Source organism: Pseudophryne corroboree, chromosome 10 (assembly GCF_028390025.1).
Source record: "Pseudophryne corroboree isolate aPseCor3 chromosome 10, aPseCor3.hap2, whole genome shotgun sequence".
Classification (NCBI taxonomy): Eukaryota; Metazoa; Chordata; class Amphibia; order Anura; family Myobatrachidae; genus Pseudophryne; species Pseudophryne corroboree.
Window position 1 is genome coordinate 146,182,314 of NC_086453.1, and position 26,541 is coordinate 146,208,854.

Here is a 26,541-nt window from a genome sequence, read left to right on the forward strand (position 1 = left end):
ACTAGTATCGTTCTTACGCCTCTTTGCCGTATAATTCTCAATACTTTTGGTATGAGAGGCAGAGGAGGAAACACATACACCGACTGGTACACCCAAGGCGTTACCAGCGCGTCCACAGCTATTGCCTGCGGATCTCTTGACCTGGCGCAATACCTGTCCAGTTTTTTGTTGAGGCGAGACGCCATCATGTCCACCATTGGTCTTTCCCAACGGGTTACCAGCATGTGGAAAACTTCTGGATGAAGTCCCCACTCTCCCGGGTGAAGGTCGTGTCTGCTGAGGAAGTCTGCTTCCCAGTTGTCCACTCCCGGGATGAACACTGCTGACAGTGCTATCACATGATTCTCTGCCCAGCGAAGAATCCTTGCAGCTTCTGCCATTGCACTCCTGCTTCTTGTGCCGCCCTGTCTGTTCACATGGGCGACTGCCGTGATGTTGTCCGACTGGATCAACACCGGTTTTCCTTGAAGCAGAGGTTCTGCCTGGCTTAGAGCATTGTAGATTGCTCTTAGTTCCAGAATGTTTATGTGAAGAGACGTTTCCAGGCTCGACCACACGCCCTGGAAGTTTCTTCCTTGTGTGACTGCTCCCCAGCCTCTCAGGCTGGCGTCCGTGGTCACCAGGATCCAATCCTGTATGCCGAATCTGCGGCCCTCCAATAGATGAGCACTCTGCAACCACCACAGAAGAGATACCCTTGTCCTTGGAGACAGGGTTATCCGCTGGTGCATCTGAAGATGCGACCCTGACCATTTGTCCAACAGATCCCTCTGGAAAATTCTTGCGTGGAATCTGCCGAATGGAATTGCTTCGTAAGAAGCCACCATTTTTCCCAGGACTCTTGTGCATTGATGTACAGACACCTTTCCTGGTTTTAGGAGGTTCCTGACAAGCTCGGATAACTCCTTGGCTTTTTCCTCCGGGAGAAAAACCTTTTTCTGAACCGTGTCCAGAATCATCCCTAGGAACAGCAGACGTGTTGTCGGAATTAACTGGGATTTTGGAATATTCAGAATCCACCCGTGCTGTTTTAGCACTTCTTGAGACAGTGCTAATCCCATCTCTAGCTGTTCTCTGGACCTTGCCCTTATTAGGAGATCGTCCAAGTATGGGATAATTAATACGCCTTTTCTTCGAAGAAGAATCATCATCTCGGCCATTACCTTGGTAAAGACCCGAGGTGCCGTGGACAATCCGAACGGCAGCGTCTGAAACTGATAGTGACAGTTCTGTACGACGAACCTGAGGTACCCCTGGTGTGAGGGGTAAATTGGAACGTGGAGATACGCATCCTTGATGTCCAAGGATACCATAAAGTCCCCTTCTTCCAGGTTCGCTATCACTGCTCTGAGTGACTCCATCTTGAACTTGAACTTCTTTATGTACAGGTTCAAGGATTTCAGATTTAGAATAGGTCTTACCGAGCCATCCGGCTTCGGTACCACAAATAGAGTGGAATAATACCCCTTTCCTTGTTGTAAAAGGGGTACCTTGACTATCACCTGCTGAGAGTACAGCTTGTGAATGGCTTCCAAGACCGTCACCCTGTCGGAGGGGGACGTTGGTAAAGCAGACTTCAGGAAACGGCGAGGTGGATCCGTCTCTAGTTCCAACCTGTACCCCTGAGATATTATCTGCAGGATCCAGGGATCTACCTGCGAGTGAGCCCACTGCGCGCTGAAATTCTTGAGACGACCCCCCACCGCCCCCGAGTCCGCTTGAGAAGCCCCAGCGTCATGCTGAGGCTTTTGTAGAAGCGGGGGAGGGCTTCTGTTCCTGGGAAGGAGCTGCCTGTTGCTGTCTCTTCCCCCTTCCTCTGCCTCGTGGCAGATATGAATATCCCTTTGCTCTCTTGTTTTTAAAGGAACGAAAGGGCTGCGGTTGAAAAGTCGGTGTCTTTTTCTGTTGGGGAGTGACTTGAGGTAAAAAGGTGGATTTCCCGGCTGTAGCCGTGGCCACCAAATCCGATAGACCGACACCAAATAACTCCTCCCCTTTATACGGCAAAACTTCCATATGCCGTTTTGAGTCCGCATCGCCTGACCACTGTCGCGTCCATAAACTTCTTCTGGCCGAGATGGACATAGCACTTACCCGTGATGCCAGTGTGCAGATATCCCTCTGTGCATCACGCATATAAAGAAATGCATCCTTTATTTGCTCTAAAGACAGTAAAACATTGTCCCTATCCAGGGTATCAATATTTTCAATCAGGGACTCTGACCAAGCTACCCCAGCACTGCACATCCAGGCTGTCGCTATAGCTGGTCGTAGTATAACACCTGTATGTGTGTATATACTTTTTTGGATATTTTCCATCCTCCTATCTGCTGGATCTTTAAGTGCGGCCGTCTCAGGAGAGGGTAACGCCACTTGTTTTGATAAGCGTGTGAGCGCCTTGTCCACCCTAGGAGGTGTTTCCCAGCGCGCCCTAACCTCTGGCGGGAAAGGGTATAAAGCCAATAACTTCTTTGAAATTAGCATTTTTTTTTTTTATCGGGGGCAACCCACGCTTCATCACACACCTCATTTAATTCATCTGATTCAGGAAAAACTATAGGTAGTTTTTTCACACCCCACATGATACCCTGTTTAGTGGTACCTGTAGTATCAGCAATATGTAACGCCTCCTTCATTGCCAAAATCATATAACGTGTGGCCCTACTAGAAAATACGGTTGATTCGTCACCGTCGCCACTGGAATCAGTGCCTGTGTCTGGGTCTGTGTCGACCGGCTGAGGCAAAGGGCGTTTTACAGCCCCTGACGGTGTTTGAGGCGCCTGGACAGGCACTAATTGATTGTCCGGCCGTCTCATGTCGTCAAACGACTGCTTTAGCGTGTTGACACTATCCCGTAATTCCATAAATAAAGGCATCCATTCTGGTGTCGACCCCCTAGGAGGTGACATCCCCATATTTGGCAATTGCTCCGCCTCCACACCAATATCGTCCTCATACATGTCGACACACACGTACCGACACACAGCAGACACACAGGGAATGCTCTTAACGAAGACAGGACCCCACTAGCCCTTTGGGGAGACAGAGGGAGAGTTTGCCAGCACACACCAAAAGCGCTATATATGACAGGGATAGCCTTATAATAAGTGCTCCCTGTATAGCTGCTTTAATAATATAGTTTTGCCACAATTTTGCCCCCCCTCTCTTGTTTTACCCTGTTTCTGTAGTGCAGTTCAGGGGAGAGCCTGGGAGCCTTCCTGACCAGCGGAGCTGTGTGAGGAAAATGGCGCTGTGTGCTGAGGAGATAGGCCCCGCCCCTTTTTCGGCGGGCTCGTCTCCCGCTCTTTAGTGGATTCTGGCAGGGGTTAAATATCTCCATATAGCCCCCGAAGGCTATATGTGAGGTATTTTTAGCCAAAAAAGGTTTTCATTTGCCTCCCAGGGCGCCCCCCTCCCAGCGCCCTGCACCCTCAGTGACTGCCGTGTGAAGTGTGCTGAGAGGAAAATGGCGCACAGCTGCAGTGCTGTGCGCTACCTTAAGAAGACTGAGGAGTCTTCTGCCGCCGATTCTGGACCTCTTCTCGTTTCAGCATCTGCAAGGGGGCCGGCGGCGAGGCTCCGGTGACCATCCAGGCTGTACCTGTGATCGTCCCTCTGGAGCTAATGTCCAGTAGCCAAGAAGCCAATCCATCCTGCACGCAGGTGAGTTCACTTCTTCTCCCCTAAGTCCCTCGTTGCAGTGATCCTGTTGCCAGCAGGACTCACTGTAAAATAAAAAACCTAAGCTAAACTTTTCTAAGCAGCTCTTTAGGAGAGCCACCTAGATTGCACCCTTCTCGGCCGGGCACAAAAATCTAACTGAGGCTTGGAGGAGGGTCATAGGGGGAGGAGCCAGTACACACCACCTGATCGTAAAGCTTTACTTTTTGTGCCCTGTCTCCTGCGGAGCCGCTATTCCCCATGGTCCTTTCAGGAACCCCAGCATCCACTAGGACGATAGAGAAAGAGGCAATTTGGAGGCCCTTGCACAAACTGGCTTTATTTTACCTAAGTTGCCCCCCCTCCAGTGTGTACTCCGAAAGAGTGTTTAGTGCAGCCGCTCACCTTGTCAGCAATCGGCTTACGAGGTTACTTCGAGAAAATGTGGAGAAGATGATGTTCATCAAAATGAATTAGAATCAATTCCTCCGTGGAGACATTCACCAGCAATTGCCTCCAGAAAGTACACAGGGACCTGAGATGGTGGATTCCAGTGGGGACGAATTAATAATCTGTGAGGAGGGGGATGTACACAGTGAAAGGGGTGAGGAATCGGACGATGAGGAGGAGGTGGACATCTTGCCTCTGTAGAGCCAGTTTGTGCAAGGAGAGATTGATTGCTTCTTTTTTGGTGGGGGCCCAAACCAACCAGTCATTTCAGTCACAGTTGTGTGGCAGACCCTGTCGCTGAAATGATGGGTTTGTTAAAGTGTGCATGTTCTGTTTATACAACATAAGGGTGGGTGGGAAGGCCCAAGGACAATTCCATCTTGCACCTCTTTTTTCTTTCATTTTTCTTTGCATCATGTGCTGCTTGGGGACTATTTTTTTGAAGTGCCATCCTGTCTGACACTGCAGTGCCACTCCTAGATGGGCCAGGTGTTTGTGTCGGCCACTTGGGTCGCTTAGCTTAGTCATCCAGCGACCTCGGTGCAAATTTTAGGACTAAAAATAATATTGTGAGGTGTTCAGAATAGACTGGAAATGAGTGTAAATTATGGTTATTGAGGTTAATAATACTATTGGGATCAAAATGACCCCCAAATTCTATGATTTAAGCTGTTTGAGGGTTTTTTGTAAAAAAACACCCGAATCCAAAACACACCCGAATCCGACAAAAATGTTTCATGGAGGTTTTGCCAAAACGCGTCCGAATCCAAAACACGGCCGCGGAACCGAATACAAAACCCGAAAAATTTCCGGCGTACATCACTACTGCAGGGTCTATCGATAGAGCGTCCTCTTCTACTTCCTCAATGCCCAGACCTCCTCGTTCAGGGCCCATGTGTCTATCCAGACCTGGCCAGACTGGCTTTGACGACGTGGCTCCTGAAGCTTCACTCCTGAGGGACAAAGGATTCTCTGAGGCGGTTATCCAAACTATGCTGAAGGCCCGCAAACCGGCATCTGGGCAGATTTATTATAGGGCCTGGAATTCTTACTTCACCTGGTGTGCTGTTAAGAATTACGATGCATACAAATTCAGTACTTCCAGACTTTTGGCTTTTCTGCAACAAGGCCTGGATTTAGGCCTTCGTCTGGCCTCGCTCAAGGTTCATATCTCGGCCTTGTCTGTGTGGTTTCAGAGAAAAATTGCGTCTATTCCTGACGTTCATACTTTCACTCAGGGTGTTTTACGAATTCAGCCTTCATATGTCCCTCCTGTGGCTCCATGGGACTTGTCTGTTGTCCTGAATGCCCTGCAATAGTCTCCATTTAAACCTCTTGAGACGGTGGACCTTAAATGGCTCACGATCAAGGTCCTTTTCCTACTGGCTATTGCCTCTGCTAGGAGGGTGTCAGACCTAGGCGCTCTGTCCTGTCGTCCACCCTTTCTGATATTTCACCGTGACCGGGCAGTTCTTAGAACTCGCCCTGGTTATTTGCCTAAGGTGGTGTCATCTTTTCACCTTAACCAAGAGATTGTGGTCTTGGCCTTTATCTCTTCTGACTTGTCCTCCAAACAGCAGTCTTTGGATGTGGTAAGTGCTCTCCGTGTTTATGTGGAGAGGACTGCCTCTATCAGGAGGTCAGATACCCTTTTTGTACTTTTTGGTTTTCACAAACATGGATGGCCTGCGAATAAGCAAACCTTGGCCAGATGGATTACAATGGTGATTGCACAAGCATATGCGCAGGCTGGACTCCCAGCTCCTGCTGTTATCAAGGCCCATTCTACTCGGTCTGTTGGACCTTCTTGGGCAGTCCGCCGAGGTGCGTCCGCTGAACAATTGTGCAAGGCAGCTACGTGGTCCTCAGTGAACACGTTCATTAGGTTCTATGCCTTTGATACTTCCGCCTCCCAGGATGCTTCCTTTGGACGCCGGGTTCTCATACCCACTACGGTGCGTCCCCTCCCATGAGGAACTGCTTTAGGACATCCCCGATGTTTCCCTGTGGAAACTAATGTACCCTGCTGCAGAAAAGGAGATTTATGGTAGACTTACCATGGTTAAATCTCTTTCTGCAAGGTACATTGGTTCCACAGGGCGCCAGCCCTGATGCACCTACCGTATTTTCCGGACCATAGGACGCGCCTGACCATAAGACGCACCTAGTTTTTAGAGTAGGAAAACTGGGAAAAAAAGAGCCAGCATACACACACAGATACACACACACACACACACACACACACACACACACACACATCAGAGCCAGCATACACATAGACACACACACACACACACACACTCATATTGTAGACAGTACCTGTGGTTCCCCGCGTCTAGGCTCTCAGCTAACGCTGCCCGCGGTGCACTCCTGAGGAGGGAGGAGGTGTGGGGGAGCGGGGGGAGTCACATGATGCAGGCTCTGAGATGCGGCGCGCTCTGCTGATGACGGCGCAGCAGCAGCATCCAGGACCCGCCGGTTCCTCGCGTCCAGGCTCTCGGCTAACGCTGCCTGCAGGGAAACTCCTGAGGAGAGAGGAGGTGTGGGGGAACGGGGGGAGTCACATGATGCCGGCTCTGCTGTTGGGCTCTGAGATGCGGCGCGCTCTGATGACGTTGCAGCAGCAGCAGCATCCAGGACCCGCCGCTACCCGCAAACTTCATCTGCATTGGCTCTTATTCGCTCCATAAGACGCACATACTTTTCCCCCCACATTTTTGGGGAGAAAAAGTGCGTCTTATGGTCCGAAAAATACGGTAGCTTCTATGGGTTTGTATGGCATTAGCCGCTAGTCCAGGGGTGGGCAATTATTTCAGCTGAAGGGCCACTTAACACTTTCCAATGAGTATTCGAGGGCCGCCATAGGCATGTGCCAAAAATATAGGGGTGTGGCTTCATGGGGAAGGGGCGTGGCCACAAAACAATACAGATTCATATTAGGCTGCACAACAGCCTCTATTATTCAAATTACTCTGCACAGTAGGTAGAGGTCCCTTTTACACATTACGGCAGGTAGAGCCCCCTTTTACACATTACGGCAGACAGAGCCCCCTTTTACACATTACGGCAGACAGAGCCCCCTTTTACACATTACGGCAGGTAGAGTCCCTCCTTTTACATATTACGGCAGACAGAGCCCCCTTTTACACACAACTTTGAGAGGAGGGGTGTAATCGGGCGTTACAGACATGGCTCTCTGTCAGCTTTGGTGGGGGTGGACTTTAAGTTGTGGCAGGGAGGAGTGGGGGCGGGTGTGGGGCATTACAGCCCACAGGTCACTATAAGCTTTTGGGGTGGGTTGGATTTTAAGATGCTGCGCTGGCAGTGAGAGGGGGAGTGGGCTCGGGCATAACGGCTCAACCTCACAGTAAACTCCTGCGGCTGCGGGGGGATCGGGCGTTACAGCCTGTGGGTCACATACTCAAGATCAGGAGGACAGCTTTAAATTGCAGCAGCGACATGGAGATGGGAAGGGGGGTCGGGCATTACAGCCCGCGGCTCACCATTAACTTCGGCGGCAGCAGGGGGATCGGGCAGTATTGCCCGCGGCTTACACTCCATCAGGGGTAGGGGGTGGTCACTGGTCAGGCTGCACTGTAAACTGCGCGCCTGTTGTTGGGACGCTCAGTGTAACCTGAGGGGGTGGTGTCTGGGCTCTGGCGGCAGAGTGGGTGGGATCGGGCATTCTCTATCCCCCCCCCCTCCCCTGAACTTATATGGCAGTCTCTATGCCGCCCACCCCCCTCCCCTGGACCCATATAGCAGCTTTTAAACAACAGACTCCCTCCCTCCATGGACATAGGTTGCTGTTTACTCCCCCTACTCGGCACCCCAGCCCCCCTCAACAGGCAGCGCCAGCTATGAATTTACCAACCTTCGAGTTTTTTTTTTTTTTTTAAGGACAGATCAGCTCCCGCTGCCCGCTGGAGAGCTCAGCTCCTGCTGCACGCTGCCCGCATGAGAGATCCGCTGTCCACTGTACAGATCCACACTCTTCTTGATGTGGATCCGCCCCCCGCACCGCCCAGCGCCTGAGACGTCGGAAAGGAAATCCCGGTCAGCAGCCCCTGTGACGTGACCGGGATTTCCTCAGCGGCGCCGCGTCTCTCGGAGCTGCTGTAGCGCAATGAGAAGCGGCTCAGCCAGTCGGGCCGCTTGTCATTGCGCACTGGTGGGGGACAGCGGGCCAGGCAGGATCGGTTCGCGGGCCGCATCCGGCCCGCGGGCCGCATGTTGCCCACCCCTACGCTAGTCCCTTCTCCGGTCGTGAAAATGTGGATCTATGTGACTAACATCTACCTTCTTTTACCTGCTCCTGCATTGGACTGGTTAACGAAACTGAGCTCACAGTGCCTGGAGGCGGGGTTATAGAGGAGGCCCCAAATGCATCCTGGGAGAGTCTAAAGCTTTAGCCTGTTGGTGCCTGGATCAAGATCCAGCTCTACATCCCGATGTTTCCCTGTGGAACCAATGTACCTCGCAGAAAGAGATTTAACTATGGTAAGTCTACCATAAATCTCCTTTTTAATGTTTGGGGTAAATTTAAGAAAGTGGACTAGCTCTGTGGTCATATGCAACCATCTTTGAATAAAGCTCCCTGATGATGTCACACCACCTTCACTCCCTAACTTAAGTGCTAGGAATCCATGGTCTTTGGGAGAATTTCAAAAGTCAATGGTGGCTGTGAAAAGACTCCTCGAACAGTCAGACAAATTTCTCCTCAATGCAAGTAGAGGATGACTGAAAAAATAAGATTTTACTTACCGATAAATCTATTTCTCGTAGTCCGTAGTGGATGCTGGGACTCCGTCAGGACCATGGGGATTAGCGGCTCCGCAGGAGACAGGGCACAAAAATAAAAGCTTTAGGACTAGGTGGTGTGCACTGGCTCCTCCCCCTATGACCCTCCTCCAAGCCTCAGTTAGGATACTGTGCCCGGACGAGCGTACACAATAAGGAAGGATTTTGAATCCCGGGTAAGACTCATACCAGCCACACCAATCACACCGTACAACCTGTGATCTGAACCCAGTTAACAGTATGACAAACGTAGGAGCCTCTGAACAGACGGCTCACAACAATAACAACCCGATTTTTTTGTAACAATAACTATGTACAAGTATTGCAGACAATCCGCACTTGGGATGGGCGCCCAGCATCCACTACGGACTACGAGAAATAGATTTATCGGTAAGTAAAATCTTATTTTCTCTGACGTCCTAGTGGATGCTGGGACTCCGTCAGGACCATGGGGATTATACCAAAGCTCCCAAACGGGCGGATGAGTGCAGCACCGAATGAGAGAACTCCAGGTCCTCTTTAGCCAATTTGTAGAATTTTACAAACGTGTTCTCCCCCGACCACGTAGCTGCTCGGCAGAGTTGTAATGCCGAGACCCCTCGGGCAGCTGCCCAAGATGAGCCCACCTTCCTTGTGGAATAGGCCTTGATAGATTTAGGCTGTGGCAGGCCTGCCACAGAATGTGCAAGTTGAATTGTGCTACAAATCCAACGAGCAATCGTCTGCTTAGAAGCAGGAGCACCCAGCTTGTTGGGTGCATACAGTATAAACAGCGAGTCAGATTTTCTGACTCCAGCCGTCCTTGAAATATATATTTTCAATGCCCTGACAACGTCCAGCAACTTGGAATCCTCCAAATCGCTAGTAGCCGCAGGCACCACAATAGGCTGGTTCAGGTGAAACGCTGAAACCACCTTAGGCAGAAACTGAGGACGCGTCCGCAGTTCTGCCCTGTCCGAATGGAAAATCAGATATGGGCTTTTATACGATAAAGCCGCCAATTCTGACACTCTCCTGGCTGAAGCCAGGGCCAGTAGCATGGTTACTTTCCATGTAAGATATTTCAAATCCACCGATTTGAGTGGCTCAAACCAATGGGATTTGAGAAAATCCAAAACTACATTAAGATCCCACGGAGCCACTGGGGGCACAACCGGGGGCTGTATATGTAGTACTCCTTTTACAAAAGTCTGGACTTCAGGAACTGAAGCCAATTCTTTCTGGAAGAAAATCGACAGGGCCGAAATTTGAACCTTAATGGACCCTAATTTGAGGCCCATAGACAATCCTGTTTGCAGGAAATGTAGGAATCGACCCAGTTGAAATTCCTCCGTCGGGGCCTTCCTGGCCTCACACCACGCAACATATTTTCTCCAAATGCGGTGATAATGTTGTGCAGTCACCTCCTTCCTGGCTTTTACCAGGGTAGGGATGACCTCTTCCGGAATGCCTTTTTCCCTTAGAATTCGGCGTTCAACCGCCATGCCGTCAAACGCAGCCGCGGTAAGTCTTGGAATAGACACGGTCCCTGCTGAAGCAGGTCCCGTCTTAGAGGTAGAGGCCACGGATCTTCCGTGAGCATCTCCTGAAGTTCCGGGTACCAAGTTCTTCTTGGCCAATCCGGAGCCACGAGTATCGTTCTTACTCCCCTGTGCCGTATAATTCTCAGTACTTTTGGTATGAGAGGCAGAGGAGGAAACACATACACTGACTGGAACACCCACGGTGTTACCAGAGCGTCCACAGCTATTGCCTGAGGGTCTCTTGACCTGGCGCAATACCTGTCCAGTTTTTTGTTGAGGCGGGACGCCATCATATCCACCTTTGGTTTTTCCCAACGGTTCACAATCATGTGGAAGACTTCTGGATGAAGTCCCCACTCTCCCGGGTGTAGATCGTGTCTGCTGAGGAAGTCCGCTTCCCAGTTGTCCACTCCCGGAATGAACACTGCTGACAGTGCTATCACATGATCTTCCGCCCAGCGAAGAATCCTTGCAGCTTCTGCCATTGCCCTCCTGCTTCTTGTGCCGCCCTGTCCGTTTACGTGGGCGACTGCCGTGATGTTGTCCGACTGGATCAACACCGGCTGACCCTGAAGCAGGGGTTTTGCCAGGCTTAGAGCATTGTAAATCGCTCTTAGCTCCAGTATATTTATGTGAAGAGACATCTCCAGGCTTGACCACACTCCCTGGAAGTTTCTTCCCTGTGTGACCGCTCCCCAGCCTCTCAGACTGGCATCCGTGGTCACCAGGACCCAGTCCTGTATGCCGAATCTGCGGCCCTCTAACAGATGAGCACTCTGCAACCACCACAGAAGAGACACCCTACCCTTGTCCGTGGAGACAAAGTTATCCGCTGATGCATCTGCAGATGCGATCCGGACCATTTGTCCAGCAGATCCCACTGAAAAGTTCGTGCGTGGAATCTGCCGAATGGAATCGCTTCGTAAGAAGCCACCATTTTTCCCAGGACTCTTGTGCATTGATGCACAGACACTTTTCCTGGTTTTAGGAGGTTCCTGACAAGTTCGGATAACTCCCTGGCTTTCTCCTCCGGAAGAAACACCTTTTTCTGAACCGTGTCCAGAATCATTCCCAGGAACAGCAGACGTGTCGTCGGGGTCAATTGAGATTTTGGAAAATTCAGAATCCACCCGTGCTGTTGCAGCACTACTTGGGTTAGTGCTACTACGTCCCCCAGCTGTTCTCTGGACCTTGCCCTTATCAGGAGATCGTCCAAGTAAGGGATAATTAATACGCCTTTTCTTCGCAGAAGAAACATCATTTCGGCCATTACCTTGGTAAAGACCCGAGGTGCCGTGGACAATCCAAACGGCAGCGTCTGAAACTGATAATGACAGTTTTGCACCACGAACCTGAGGTACCCTTGATGTGAAGGGCAAATTGGGACATGCAGGTAAGCATCCTTGATGTCCAGGGACACCATAAAGTCCCCTTCTTCCAGATTCGCTATCACTGCTCTGAGTGACTCCATCTTGAACTTGAATTTTTGTATGTACAGGTTCAAAGATTTCAGATTTAGAATAGGTCTTACCGAGCCGTCCGGCTTCGGTACCACAAATAGTGTGGAATAATACCCCTTTCCCTGTTGTAGGAGGGGTACCTTGACTATCACCTGCTGAGAATACAGCTTGTGAATGGCTTCCAATACCGTCGCCCTGTCTGAGGGAGACGTTGGCAGAGCAGACTTTAGGAACCGGCGAGGGGGAGACTTCTCGAATTCCAACCTGTAACCCTGAGATACTACCTGCAGGATCCAGGGGTCCACCTGTGAGTGAGCCCACTGTGCGCTGAAATTCTTGAGTCGACCCCCCACCGCCCCTGAGTCCGCTTGTAAAGCCCCAACGTCATGCTGAGGGCTTTGCAGAAGCCGGGGAGGGCTTCTGCTCCTGGGAGGGAGCTGCTTGGTGCACTCTCTTACCCTTTCCTTTGCCTCGGGGCAGATATGACTGTCCTTTTGCCCGCTTGTTCTTATAGGAACGAAAGGACTGCGGCTGAAAAGACGGTGTCTTTTTCTGTTGGGAGGGGACCTGAGGTAAAAAGGTGGATTTCCCGGCTGTTGCCGTGGCCACCAAATCCGATAGACCGACCCCAAATAATTCCTCCCCTTTATACGGCAATACTTCCATATGCCGTTTGGAATCCGCATCACCTGACCACTGTCGCGTCCATAAACTTCTTCTGGCAGATATGGACATCGCACTTACTCTCGATGCCAGAGTGCAAATATCCCTCTGAGCATCTCGCATATAAAGAAAAGCATCCTTTAATTGCTCTATAGTCAATAAAATACTGTCCCTATCCAGGGTATCAATATTTTCAGTCAGGGAATCCGACCAAACCACCCCAGCACTGCACATCCATGCTGAGGCGATGGCTGGTCGCAGTATAACACCAGTATGAGTGTATATACTTTTCAGGGTAGTTTCCAGCCTCCTATCAGCTGGATCCTTGAGGGCGGCCGTTTCAGGAGACGGTAACGCCACTTGTTTTGACAAGCGTGTGAGTGCCTTATCCACCCTAGGGGGTGTTTCCCAGCGCGCCCTAACCTCTGGCGGGAAAGGATATAATGCCAATAACTTCTTTGAAATTAGCAGTTTTCTATCGGGGTTAACCCACGCTTCATCACACACTTCATTCAATTCCTCTGATTCAGGAAAAACTACAGGTAGTTTTTTCAGACCCCACATAATACCCCTTTTTGTGGTACTTGCAGTATCAGAGATATGCAAAGCCTCCTTCATTGGCGTGATCATATAACGTGTGGCCCTACTGGAAAATACGTTTGTTTCTTCACCGTCGACACTAGATTCGGTGTCCGTGTCTGGGTCTGTGTCGACCGACTGAGGTAAAGGGCGTTTTACAGCCCCTGACGGTGTCTGAGACGCCTGGACAGGTACTAACTGGTTTGCCGGCCGTCTCATGTCGTCAACTGATTTTTGTAACGTGCTGACATTATCACGTAATTCCATAAACAAAGCCATCCATTCCGGTGTCGACTCCCTAGGGGGTGACATCACCATTACCGGCAATTGCTCCGCCTCCACACCAACATCGTCCTCATACATGTCGACACACACGTACCGACACACAGCAGACACACAGGGAATGCTCTTATCGAAGACAGGACCCCACTAGCCCTTTGGGGAGACAGAGGGAGAGTTTGCCAGCACACACCCAAGCGCTATAAATATATAGGAACAACCCTACAGAAGTGTTGTTTCCTTTATAGCAGCTTAATATATCAATATCGCCAAAAAAGTGCCCCCCCTCTCTGTTTTTTTACCCTGTTTCTGTAGTGCAGTGCAGGGGAGAGTCCTGGGAGCCTTCCTCGCAGCGGAGCTGTGCAGGAAAATGGCGCTGTGTGCTGAGGAGATAGGCCCCGCCCCCTATTTCGGCGGGCTCTTCTCCCGGTGTTTGTGAGACCTGGCAGGGGTTAAATACATCCATATAGCCCCAGGGGCTATATGTGATGTATTTTTAGCCAGAACAAGGTATTATCATTGCTGCCCAGGCGCCCCCCCCCAGCGCCCTGCACCCTCAGTGACCGCTGGTGTGAAGTGTGCTGACAACAATGGCGCACAGCTGCAGTGCTGTGCGCTACCTCATGAAGACTGAAAAGTCTTCTGCCGCCGGTTTCTGGACCTCTTCACTTTTCGGCATCTGCAAGTGGGTCGGCGGCGCGGCTCCGGGACCGGACTCCATGGCTGGGCCTGTGTTCGATCCCTCTGGAGCTAATGGTGTCCAGTAGCCTAAGAAGCCAATCCATCCTGCACGCAGGTGAGTTCACTTCTTCTCCCCTAAGTCCCTCGTTGCAGTGAGCCTGTTGCCAGCAGGACTCACTGAAAATAAAAAACCTAATAACTTTTTCTAAGCAGCTCTTTAGGAGAGCCACCTAGATTGCACCCTGCTCGGACGGGCACAAAAACCTAACTGAGGCTTGGAGGAGGGTCATAGGGGGAGGAGCCAGTGCACACCACCTAGTCCTAAAGCTTTTATTTTTGTGCCCTGTCTCCTGCGGAGCCGCTAATCCCCATGGTCCTGACGGAGTCCCAGCATCCACTAGGACGTCAGAGAAATTAACAATGCTTTCCTGCTGCAATACACGGTGATGGCCGCAGCCCAGATATTGTGGTGGCACATTGCCAAGGATTTCATAATGCTGCATGAGTTGGACCTTCACACAACATTTTTTGCAGACCTATCACATAAATGGCAGCTTTTGTCTTATGCCTCAAAGAACCTAACACTTTGGTGGTGTAAACCATCTCCCATTTATTTGCATTGGACATAACAATTCACCTACACCCAACAGCCTGTATATAGCACGTCTGCATGTGTGAGAGGTGCATGAATCAGTGATTCATGATCTGAACTCACCTTCAGAGTTAAAATCAACTGTATTGCATTCGTGAACGGGGTGGGTGCAGGAAGGTCAAAATAAGTCACTGTGCGGAAGAAGAGCAGGTAGATGAAGGTCCAACCCAGTACCAAGAAGTGGCAGGCTCTGAAAGCAATTGAGAAAGGCACAGATGGAGAAATACATGATTGAGACTTCAGACTGAGTTGTGCAAACACTTCCTTTACACATCCAAATAAACGGCAGCATTAACTAGAAACAATACAAGGCATCAATAAACGTTATTTACACTAACAGGCATGCACATTACAGAGGGTTACTGGAAACAGGTTTTAGGACATAAGCTGAAATTTGCACATAGGGCCTGATGCAGCATTTAACACAAATCGGTCGTAATAGCGGCCGCACTGGGGGCCTGATTCAGGTTTGTAAGCAAATCAAAAAAGCACACAACTGGACAAAACCATCTTGCACTGCAGCTGGGACAGATGTAACATGTGCAGAGAGAGTTAGATTTGGGTGGGGTGTGTTCAAACTAAATTGCAGAGTAAAAATAAAGCAGCCAGTATTTACCCCGCACAGAAACAATATAACCCACCCAAATCTGAGGGTGTAGTATGGTATACTGGCGGCCGGGCTCCCGGCGACCAGCCTACCGGCGCCGGGTGACTGACCGCCGGCATGCTGACAGTGTGGCGAGCGCAAATGAGCCCCTTGCAGGCACGCTGTGCTCGCCACACTGCGGGCACGGTGGCGCGCGCTATTTTATTCTCCCTCCAGGGGGGTCGTGGACCCCACGAGGGAGAAAGAGTATCGGTATGTCTGCTGTCGGGATTCCGGCGCCGGTATACTGTGCGCCAGGATCCCGACAGTTGGCATACTGAAGACCATCCCAAATCTGACTCTCTCTGCACGTTACATCTGCTCCACCTGCAGTGCACATGGTTTTCACCAGTTGTGTGTTTTTTTTTTTGTTTTGTTTACAAACCTGAACCAGGCTCTGGGTGTGCAGAACTAAAGGCATACATTTGGGAGTATGCAGAGTTCTATGCATGTTTGTGGTGTACCTGCTCCCTTTCTGTACACTTAGCTTAAAAGTAGTCATTGTTACTATCAGGGCACAATAGACACAGGTGTATTTACAAGCCTGCCAATTAGTTGACAAGCTGTTTCTTAACTATATCCATCTCATTAGCACATGTGTGTAGAGATGCTATCTAGGGGTCAAGGCATTAGAAAATAAAGCTGACAACTAGCAATGACATTCAATCATTTGTTGGAGTTTCATGCACATAAGGCACACAATATGACCCAATTGCTGGATGTGACTTTTGGACACACCAGCTGAATCATACATGCTGGGGCGTAAGTTTATCTCAGTTACCCGGGGGCAAGTTACAGTTTGGTGTCCCCCCCTCAACACACATGTCTTACAGAATTATATAGATAGCTCTCTTAGCAAGTCTACTGGGACCAGAGCCCACAGTGAATTGATAGGGCTCCAGCTACGCTGTGTGACAATGGCCTGTGGGTCAGGGTCAGACTCAGGAGATTCAGCTGTCTGCAACATGCAGAATCTCAGTATTCACCGATGAGTCCCATCTCACAGTCCAGCAGCAGTGGCGGGTGCACCGTTGCTTGCTGCAGCACAGACTGAGTGGTACCAGGCCGGAGCTCTACAGGCCTGCTCCCTATTGCAGGTGTTAGCAGGGCTCCTAAGACAGAGCCAATTAACTCTGCAGCAGCAGCAGCAGCGGGTGCACTGAAGAGCTTCTTTGGAAGAGCAGTGGTCACACTTGAAGCCACCTGTGAACTACACAAGTGCTGCTGTACATGCAGGTGCCCCTTCAGGGCTTGGAGCCTGGAGGCAAAGATTGTATGATCAAGCAAATGGTGCCCATACACTTGTAAGATGCCCAGCGACGTGACATCGCGGGGCATTGCACCGGCAGTTCAGATGCGATGAAATCGCAACTGAACTCTCAAAGTGATTACCATGCGATCCGATCCTGCGATAGACCGCATGGTAATCACGTGATGGGCACATCACCGCCAAGTGGGAGCGGCCTCTGGCCGCTCCCGGCGGGTGCCCATTGCACATCGCAGTGCGATATATTGCATGTGTTTTTAAAAATTAAGTGCAGCACATACTATCATGAGACGCGATACATGGTACCTTAATGTGCATACAATCCTTCGATTTCTCTCACAGATGCGGTCGAAACCGAAGGATTGTATGCCATATTTCACAAGTGTATGGGCTACAAAAGGCCTCATGCATGATCAACATCTGAATGATTATGATCAGATGTTGATGAGATAAGGCATCTTCTTGGACCCATACAAACAGCAATTGTGGACAGTGGTGTCACAAGAGGGGTGACACCAAAGTGATGGCTCCTACTCAGTGATAGGAGCCGGGTGCTGCACTATAACATTACAGTTCAGCAACCCGGCTCCTGTCGCTGTACCAGGAGCACTACCCATCCTGCAATGTCATGCTCCGTCCCAAGAAGCCACACACCCATTTGTGTCCACCACACCGGGTGTCAAGGGGCTTAGTGACATCTCCGATTGTCGATCAATTACATCTGAATCTGCCTAAATGGCCAACTGAATCCAGTACTCAATACAAAAATGCGAACTCCCCAAATCAATGAAACAATTATCCAGGCAAGATATCACAAACAAAGATAATTTTATCACTGTGCATTCTGGAAGTATTTGTACCTGGGTGACATTTTTACAATGATCCATGTACAGAGGATGGTAATAGTGGAATGGAGGGTGTGGATGTTACAAGTCACCAGAGTAAGCAACAGTCCCACAGTTGACCCTCCCCACTGTTTCACACGTGGACCTAGAAACACAAAGGAATGCATGGTGTTACCTCCTTAACAATAATAATCCATAAACACATGTTCAAGTCATAGAGCAGGTTTGCTAAATCATTGCTGCAGATCCTCCTGGAAAGCCATTTCTATTACCACTGTTTAAGCCTTGGGGAGCCTGATGTAAAGGGCGGGGGTTGTGTATATTAGATTGTGCATACACCCTCACTTCCAGGTAGAGAGCATTTTTCCCTCCTGGAATGGGTCACGTTAGGAGGTATGGATTGTGGATATTAAATTTAATCCAATGGTGTGTATTAGGTTTAAACTAATAGTTTAATAATGCCTGGGTACTGTTTATAGCGCCACCTAATTGAGAGACAACTATATTCTTAAGTTTTCCTGTAGTGGAACAAAGACAACTTAAACAACCTTAAAATACACATAGAAAAATAAAAATAAGATTTTACTTACCGGTAAATCTATTTCTCGTAGTCCGTTGTGGATGCTGGGGACTCCGTGAGGACCATGGGGAATAGACGGGCTCCGCAGGAGACAGGGCACTTTAAGAAAGAATTTGGATACTGGTGTGCTCTGGCTCCTCCCTCTATGTCCCTCCTCCAGACCTCAGTTAGAGAAACTGTGCCCGGAAGAGCTGACAGTACAAGTAAAGGATTTTGGAATCCAGGGCAAAACTCATACCAGTCACACCAATCACACCGTATAACTTGTGATAAACTTACCCAGTTAACAGTATGAACAACAACGGAGCATCAGATCAACCCTGATGCAACCACAACATAACCCTTATTTAAGCAATAACTATATACAAGTATTGCAGAAGAAGTCCGCACTTGTGACGGGCGTCCAGCATCCACTACGGACTACGAGAAATAGATTTACCGGTAAGTAAAATCTTATTTTCTCTAACGTCCTAGTGGATGCTGGGGACTCCGTAAGGACCATGGGGATTATACCAAAGCTCCCAAAGGGGCGGGAGAGTGCGGATGACTCTGCAGCACCGAATGAGCAAACACAAGGTCCTCCTCAGCCAGGGTATCAAACTTGTAAAACTTTGCAAAAGTGTTCGAACCTGACCAAGTAGCTGCTCGGCAAAGCTGTAATGCCGAGACCCCTCGGGCAGCCGCCCAAGAAGAGCCCACCTTCCTTGTGGAGTGGGCTTTTACGGATTTTGGAAGCGGCAATCCAGCCGCAGAATGAGCCTGCTGAATCGTGTTACAGATCCAGCGAGCAATAGTTTGCTTTGAAGCAGGAGCACCCAGCTTGTTGGATGCATACAGGATAAATAGCGACTCAGTTTTCCTGACTCTAGCCGTTCTGGCTACATAAACCTTCAAAGCCCTGACCACATCTAGTAACTCGGAATCATCCAAGCCACGAGTAGCCACAGGCACCACAATAGGTTGGTTCATATGAAAAAATGACACCACTTGGCAGAAATTGTGGACGAGTCCGCAATTCTGCCCTGTCCATATGGAAAACCAGATAGGGGCTTTTATGTGACAAAGCCGCTAATTCTGACACACGCCTAGCTGAAGCCAAGGCTAATAAAATTTCTCACGTGGAAGGTGGTCATGCTAACTCCACGGTTTTGAGTGGCTCAAACCAGTGTAACTTCAGGAAACTCAACACCACGTTAAGATCCCAAGGTGCCACTGGAGGAACAAAAGGGGGCTGAATATGCAGCACTCCCTTTACAAACGTCTGAGCTTCAGGAAGAGAAGCCAGTTCTTTTTGAAAGAAAATGGATAGGGCCGAAATCTGGACCTTAATGGAACCCAATTTCAGGCCCAAAGTCACTCCCGACTGTAGGAAGTGAAGGAAACGGCCCAGCTGGAATTCCTCCGTAGGGGCATTCCTGGCTTCACACCAAGCAACATATTTTCGCCATATACGGTGATAATGTTTAGCCATCACGTCCTTCCTAGCCTTTATCAGCGTAGGAATAACCTCATCTGGAATGCCTTTTTCTGTTAGGATCCGGCGTTCAACCGCCATGCTGTCCAACGCAGCCGCGGTAAGTCTTGGAACAGATAGGGCCCCTGTTGCAACAGGTCCTGTCTTAGAGGCAGAGGCCATGGGTCCTCTGTGAGCATTTCTTGCAGATCTGGATACCAAGTCCTTCTTGGCCAATCCGGAACAATGAGTATTGTTCTCACCCCTCTTTTTCTTATGATTCTCAGCACCTTGGGTATGAGAGGAAGAGGATGAAATACATAAACCGACTGGAACACCCACGGTGTCATTAGTGCGTCAACAGCTATCGCCTGAGGGTCTCTTGACCTGGCGCAATACCTCTGTAGCTTTTTGTTGAGGCGGGATGCCATCATGTCCACCTGTGGCAGTTCCCACCGACTTGCAATCTGCGTGAAGACTTCTTGATGAAGTCCCCACTCTCCCGGGTGGAGGTCGTGCCTGCTGAGGAAGTCTGCTTCCCAGTTGTCCACTCCCGGAATGAACACTGCTGACAGTGCTCTTACGTGATTCTCCGCCCACCGAAGAATTCTGGTGGCTTCCGCCATCGCCACCCTGCTCCTTGTGCCGCCTTGGCGGTTTACATGAGCCACTGCGGTGATGTTGTCTGACTGAATCAGCACCGATTGGTCGCGAAGCAGGGTCTCCGCTTGACTTAGGGCGTTGTATATGGCCCTTAGTTCCAGGATATTGATGTGAAGGCAAGTCTCCTGACTTGACCACAGACCTTGGAAATTTCTTCCCTGTGTGACTGCCCCCCACCCTCGGAGGCTTGCATCCGTGGTCACCAGGACCCAGTCCTGAATGCCGAATCTGTGGCCCTCGAGAAGGTGAGCACTCTGCAGCCACCACAGGAGAGACACCCTGGCCCTGGGGGAGAGGGTGATCAGCCGATGCATCTGTAGATGTGATTCGGACCACTTGTCCAACAGATCCCATTGAAAGGTCCTCGCATGGAACCTGCCAAAGGGAATGGCCTCGTATGATGCCACCATCTTTCCCAGGACTCGCGTGCAGTGATGCACCGACACCTGTTTTGGTTTTAATAGGTCTCTGACCAGTGTCATGAGCTCCTGAGCCTTCTCCATCGGGAGATAAACCCTCTTCTGGTCTGTGTCCAGAATCATGCCCAGGAAGGGCAGACGAGTCGTAGGAATCAACTGCGACTTTGGAATATTTAGAATCCAGCCGTGCTGTTGTAACACTTCCCGAGAGCGTGCTACGCTGATCAGCAACTGCTCTCTGGACCTCGCCTTTATGAGGAGATCGTCCAAGTATGGGATAATTGTGACCCCTTGCTTTCGCAGGAGCACCATCATTTCCGCCATTACCTTGGTAAATATTCTCGGTGCCGTGGAGAGACCAAACGGCAACGTCTGGAATTGGTAATGACAATCCTGTACCACAAATCTGAGGTACTCCTGATGAGGTGGATAATAGGATTTTGGTACTTACCAGGTAAATCCTTTTCTTTGAATCCATAGGGGGCACTGGAGTACTCTTGGGATATGGATGGGCGCAGCCGAACAAAGGCACTGAATATTTAAATTTAGGACTCTCCACCCCTCCATATCCCCGAGTACCTCAGTGTACGACCTCAGTGTTTTTTACTGAGCGAACAGGAACTATATAGAGAGGTTGACAATGGAGAATTCCTATAACATAACGGACAACAACAAAGTTGACCCATAACTTTACTGTCAACTAAACAGTTGACACCATAACCGACAGAACTTTATAATTTGAACCAATCGGTGAAAATGTGTTACCATAAGCTCCTCTGAGCTTAATACCAACTAGGTAAAACGTGTTACCCTAAGCTCCTTTGAGCTTAAAACAACCCAGGTAAAACTGCTCTGGGTGGGCGTCCAGTGCCCCCTATGGATTCAAAGAAAAGGATTTACCTGGTAAGTACCAAAATCCTATTTTCTTTTTCATCCACTAGGGGTCACTGGAGTACTCTTGGGACGTACCAAAGCTTCCCTCGTGGGCGGGAGAGCTGTTTGATACTTGTAACAGTAGGCAGCCAAAGCTAGATGCTGATGCCGCCACCATTCATAACGTGTAAACGTGCACAAACGTGGTGCACTGAAGGCTATGTAGCCGCGTCGTAGACGCTCCACGACCCGCTGGGTCTGACATTCCCACAGAACCTGTGGGATGAGCTATTACTGACGTAGGCGATTGTAACTTAGCCTTAAAGTAAGCCTGACTTGTAGTCATTATTATCCAACTGGCTAATGTCTGCTGAGAAACTGGCTAACTCCAGTTGGCAGCATCATCGAGAACAAACAACGTATCCGTATCACGTACTGTAGACGTTCGGGACATATATAAACGCGTAATGCGTGTACCACATTCAGAATTCTAGAATGTGCTGTCCACACAGGAACCACTATTGGTATATTGATGTGAAGAATACGAAAGCGGAATTCGTCCGAAGATCTGCTTTGTCATGAGAAAACTCAAATACGGTGGCTTGGAATACAAGGCACCCAAATATGAAAACAAAACCCTTGCCGAAGCCAAGGCTAGAAGAAAAATGTTTTCCAAAGTGATAAACTTAATCCCCATTTGTTGTAAGGGTTCAAAATATGAAAACTGTAAGAAATCTGAACCCAACCTCAAGTCACCTGGCGCTGTAGGTGGGATAAATGGAGTCTGAACTTTGATGACACCTTGTAGAAGGTGTGTACAGACGCAATAGAGTCAAACGTCTTTGAAATAAGTTTACCACACAGATACCTGCACCCTCAGTGCAGATAAACGCAGTTTTCCATCCCACCCCGTTTAACAGAATACGGGTAACTTGAATGATGATGTCGGAAACTTCCGAGCTTTACCACCTATGTAAGCACACGAAATTTTGTAATAATGAGCTGCCTTAAGCGGCTTACTAGCTCGTAACATGGTTGGTATAACCAATACTGTAATGCCCTATTTCTTAAGAGGGAGGTCTGAACCCTCACCCCGTCAACCGCAGCTGCGGTACATAGGTAATAGGTACATAGGTAACTATGGGTAACAGAACGTTCCCTGTTGTAACAGGTTGGACGTATTATGAGCGGGCCAAGATCGTGTGCAAGTATTCCTTGGAGATTCGAGAAGCAAGCTCTCCGAAACCCATGAGATATCACTAGTATGACTGTGACAACTGTCTTATGATCCGTTTTGGCAACGGAGAGAGCAGCGGAAAAATGGTGGAGCCAGATACACGATGCTGAATGACCACATGAATGTGAGAGACTCCACCGCCACTGCCCTTGTTACACATACTGAGCTTTTGTAATTGTGGCGAGATGCCATCATGTATACATGAGGGTAACCCCCTTCTGTGGACTCACATATGAAACACCTGTGGATTTAATGTCCAGTTTTCAGGATCTAAATCCTGACGGGTGAGATCATCTGTGTAACAGATGTCCACTCACGGAATGAACCTCGTTGACATTTCCACATAATGGTGTTCTGAGCAATTGAGGATTCGAGTTACCTGCCGCATTGTCATGCGGCTTTTTGGTTCTCCCTGGTTGTTGTGTATGCAACTGCCGTTGCGTTGTCTGACTGCCCCTGGTCAGACTGAAAGCGAAGCATGTAGTGCATTGTAAAATGCACGGAGTTCCAGGACATTTATCGACAGCAATCTGTCGTAATCCGTTTTAGAACCTTTGTCGCTGATCTTTTTTAACTACAACTCCTGAACCTCTGCGACTCTCGTCCAGAGTATATACACCCTCGCCCCTCTGTGGGAAACGCGAGTGAAGGGCGTTGAACTAAATCGCTTTGAAACACATCATTATTCTTAACAGGTGAATACACCAATGTACCGCTAGTGTGCGTGTTTTGCACTAATTACTAGATGTACATTTGTTCTTACTGGTGTAGTAGGTAAATGTCTTTGATTTACCGTATTTATAATCTTACCTAGGAATTGACATCGTTTTAACGGAATTAGATGCGATTGTTTTTGAACTTGATCTGCCACCGCAGTATACATTAGTAGCGCAAGTTAGAGGAACTTTGTTGAGACAGAGTTCTTATGAGCAGATCATCTAAGATAAAGAAACTCTGTTGAGACAGAGTTCTTATGTGAGATGAGCTATCATCACCAACATCACTTTGGTAAATACCCGAGGCGATAAGAAACGGTAGACCTGAAATGGTTAATGGTTGTGGCGATTTGCAAACGCTAGAACCTGTGATGAACAACCCGGAATGGGTAAATACGCATTGTGAAGATCAAGTGCAATTATGCCATTTTGTGGCTCCAATAAGCAAATACTAACATGAGAAAATCCATTTTCCCACTGCAGTAAATGACTTGCTGATTGAGATTGCGACGGAGCTGTCTGGTTTTTTCAAACAGAGAGGAATAAGTAACCCTGACTCTGTTGGTGTACTACTGCCTGGATTATAAAGACAGCTGAAAACCAGCAGAGACTAAATGGCAACCTGCCAAACCGTTCGACAGAGGCAGTCTTGTCTTTTAATCTGTAAATAGCTGAGACATCCATGAGTTGAAGTCTGGAAACTCCGCAAATGTAACATGTAAAGACGCGCTTCCACAATTGGAAAAGAGGTAATCAAACCACTGGCTTGCTGACTGTAGCGTCCTGTCGTTACAAGGCGTGACTGTTTTGTACCACCGTTTTGAAAAAAAAAAACTGAAGTCTAAAGGGATTAAACGCCGGTACAAGTATTTGCGTTTTGATACTGGATGCGGTAATGGCTGAATATCAAATTTAGGAGCAAACAAGCTCTGGCCTTGTCGCGCTTAAACTAGCGACGATGAAAGTAACCGGCGTTAGCAGAAGCTTTACAGATATACTCTGCAGCTTCTTTTAACAGTGATCGTCATTGTTTCATACATAGAGTCTAGTGACCCAAATGTATCCTGGGTTTTTATAATGTTTGACAGAGACGCATTTACCAATGGCGGATCGCGTCATTTTGGAAACGATTATGTATGGTTGTCAAAAACCCCGCACTATCTGAGTGTTGGACTAATGTACCCTTCTCACTCGTTCGGTGTGAGATTTGACATAGAATCGTGCATTAAATTATAAGACCAGTCAAATAAACACTCTGGTACCCAAAGGGAAATTGGCCCTTTGGAAAGACTGTCTTTTGTTAGAGCTGGCGGAGTAACTTCCGAGACTCCGATGTTACCGCTCCTTTAATTTGAATTGCCAATGTTTAAAATTATTTTTAGTCTGCGCTAGAGCCTTACTCGCTATGTAGACAGACACCACAATAGGCAACAGACAGACACTTGCACGACCTATTGAAGTTATTATGTGTCATATATATATCTTATTGCTGAACAGCATATTGATATGAAACTCATGGTTGTTTCTCTCTACGGAAATCTTTAGTAAAAGCGAAAGATTTCTTCGATGTGAAGAGAAACCAGAGTATTCTTTATGTGAAAAGCAGTTCACATGGGCATGTGAAACCCGAACCAAATTCCCACTAACACCCCTGCGCCTCTGGTGGCTTAGAGATGTAGGGCAGGAATGTTCCAGAATTATGTCGAAATACAGTTTACATGGCTAACTTATGTGAAACCTGAACCAAAATTCCCACTAACACCCCTGCGCCTCCTTGTGGAGTAGAGGTGTATGGCCGGAATGTTCTGGAATTATAAACTGGAAGAAACAGTAATGATTAAAATGGCCCCCATGCCACGCTTACACTGAAAATCACAGGACAGGTTACAATACCTGCTGCAGTGTTAATATAGGCTTAATAGCCTATTATACAGTGATAATCACAGGTCTAGTATACAGTAAAATACATGCAGTTTACAATACATGCCTTTAGTTAGCCTTCCAGTTAATATAAACACTGCCTGCAGTGAATTTTGTATTAACATTATATGGCAGCCTTAACAGAAAAACCAGGAAACATGGTTAAAAATGGCTGCCATGCTTACAGTTAGAAACATAGTTTAGGTTATGACACTGATAGCCTATAACTAACTGTCTGTTTAAAAAGCTGAACAGCCTATGACTTCTTACCCCATGCAGCCTTGCTATATGGTGCTGCTGCTATGGGCATTTACTCCCCCTCACCCCCCCTGCAGCTGCGCTGCTTGTGAGGTAGCTTCTCCCCCATGTTACCTGCAGCGGACGGGAGCGGGTGCAGGGAGCCTAGCGGAAGCAGGGGAGCGCTGTGTATAGCGCCGGGGAGCTGCGTCCGGAAGAGCGGGCGGCGCCTCTCCTACAGCAGTGGCCGGGTAATCAGCGGCGGGCTGCGGTGGCCGGGTAATCAGCGCTGGAAGAGCGGCCGGCGTCTCTGAGTGACGTGCGGCCGCTCCGAGCTGTTTCCCCTAGATAGCGACAGCGTAGAGTGGCTGGCTCGGGCGGCCTCGCACAGCGGTGGCTGGATAATCAGCGGCGGCACCTGTAAGCAGCGGCGGGAGTATGTATCAGCGGCGGCCATCGGTAAAGGAGCACTTTCCCCACACAGCAGGGCGGCAGCGTGAGCTGACCGCCCTGACACCCCACCATACCTTGCTCGTCGTGCCGCATGTAGTGAGGGCTATGACAGGGCTTCTTCCTGTAAGCTCCGTCCAGCTTGTTCCTGGCTGTGACGGGGCTTTCTTCCTGGCTGTGACGGGGCTTCTTTCTGTAAGCTCCGTCCAGCTTGTTCCTGGCTGTGACGGGGCTTTTTCTGTAAGCTCCGTCCAGCTCTTTGCAGGAGACAGTGGGCTGCCTGTGGCTGTGAGGGTGCTCTTTGTGAGGACCGACACGCCATGCGCTGCCTTGCAGCGGCACCATCCCGGACCCATGTTTTTCTAGAAACTGGGAAGGGAAGTGTAAAAATAAAAAGTAAAAATGAAAAATTTAATAAAATCTTCCACCAAATGTGGGAATCTTCCCACAAGCCGATGTTAGTGCTGTGAGCACCGAAAAAACACTGA

At 49.1% G+C, this 26,541-nt stretch overlaps 1 protein-coding gene and 1 non-coding gene across 2 annotated transcripts in view; both read right to left on the reverse strand.

The window, feature by feature from the left end:
• The window catches only part of MBOAT7 (membrane bound O-acyltransferase domain containing 7), a 94,157-nt gene that overhangs the window by 59,073 nt on the left and 8,543 nt on the right, over positions 1–26,541 (reverse strand). The window contains exons 3-4 of the mRNA XM_063942871.1: positions 17,521–17,650; positions 14,811–14,937 (exon numbers count right to left, since the gene is read on the reverse strand). Coding sequence (XP_063798941.1) covers positions 14,811–14,937; positions 17,521–17,650 — 257 coding nt within the window. The remainder of the gene's footprint in view (positions 1–14,810; positions 14,938–17,520; positions 17,651–26,541) is intronic.
• On the reverse strand, positions 24,915–25,034 carry LOC134967950 (U5 spliceosomal RNA). Its single transcript, XR_010189276.1, has one exon. It is a non-coding gene; the product is annotated as a U5 spliceosomal RNA (small nuclear RNA).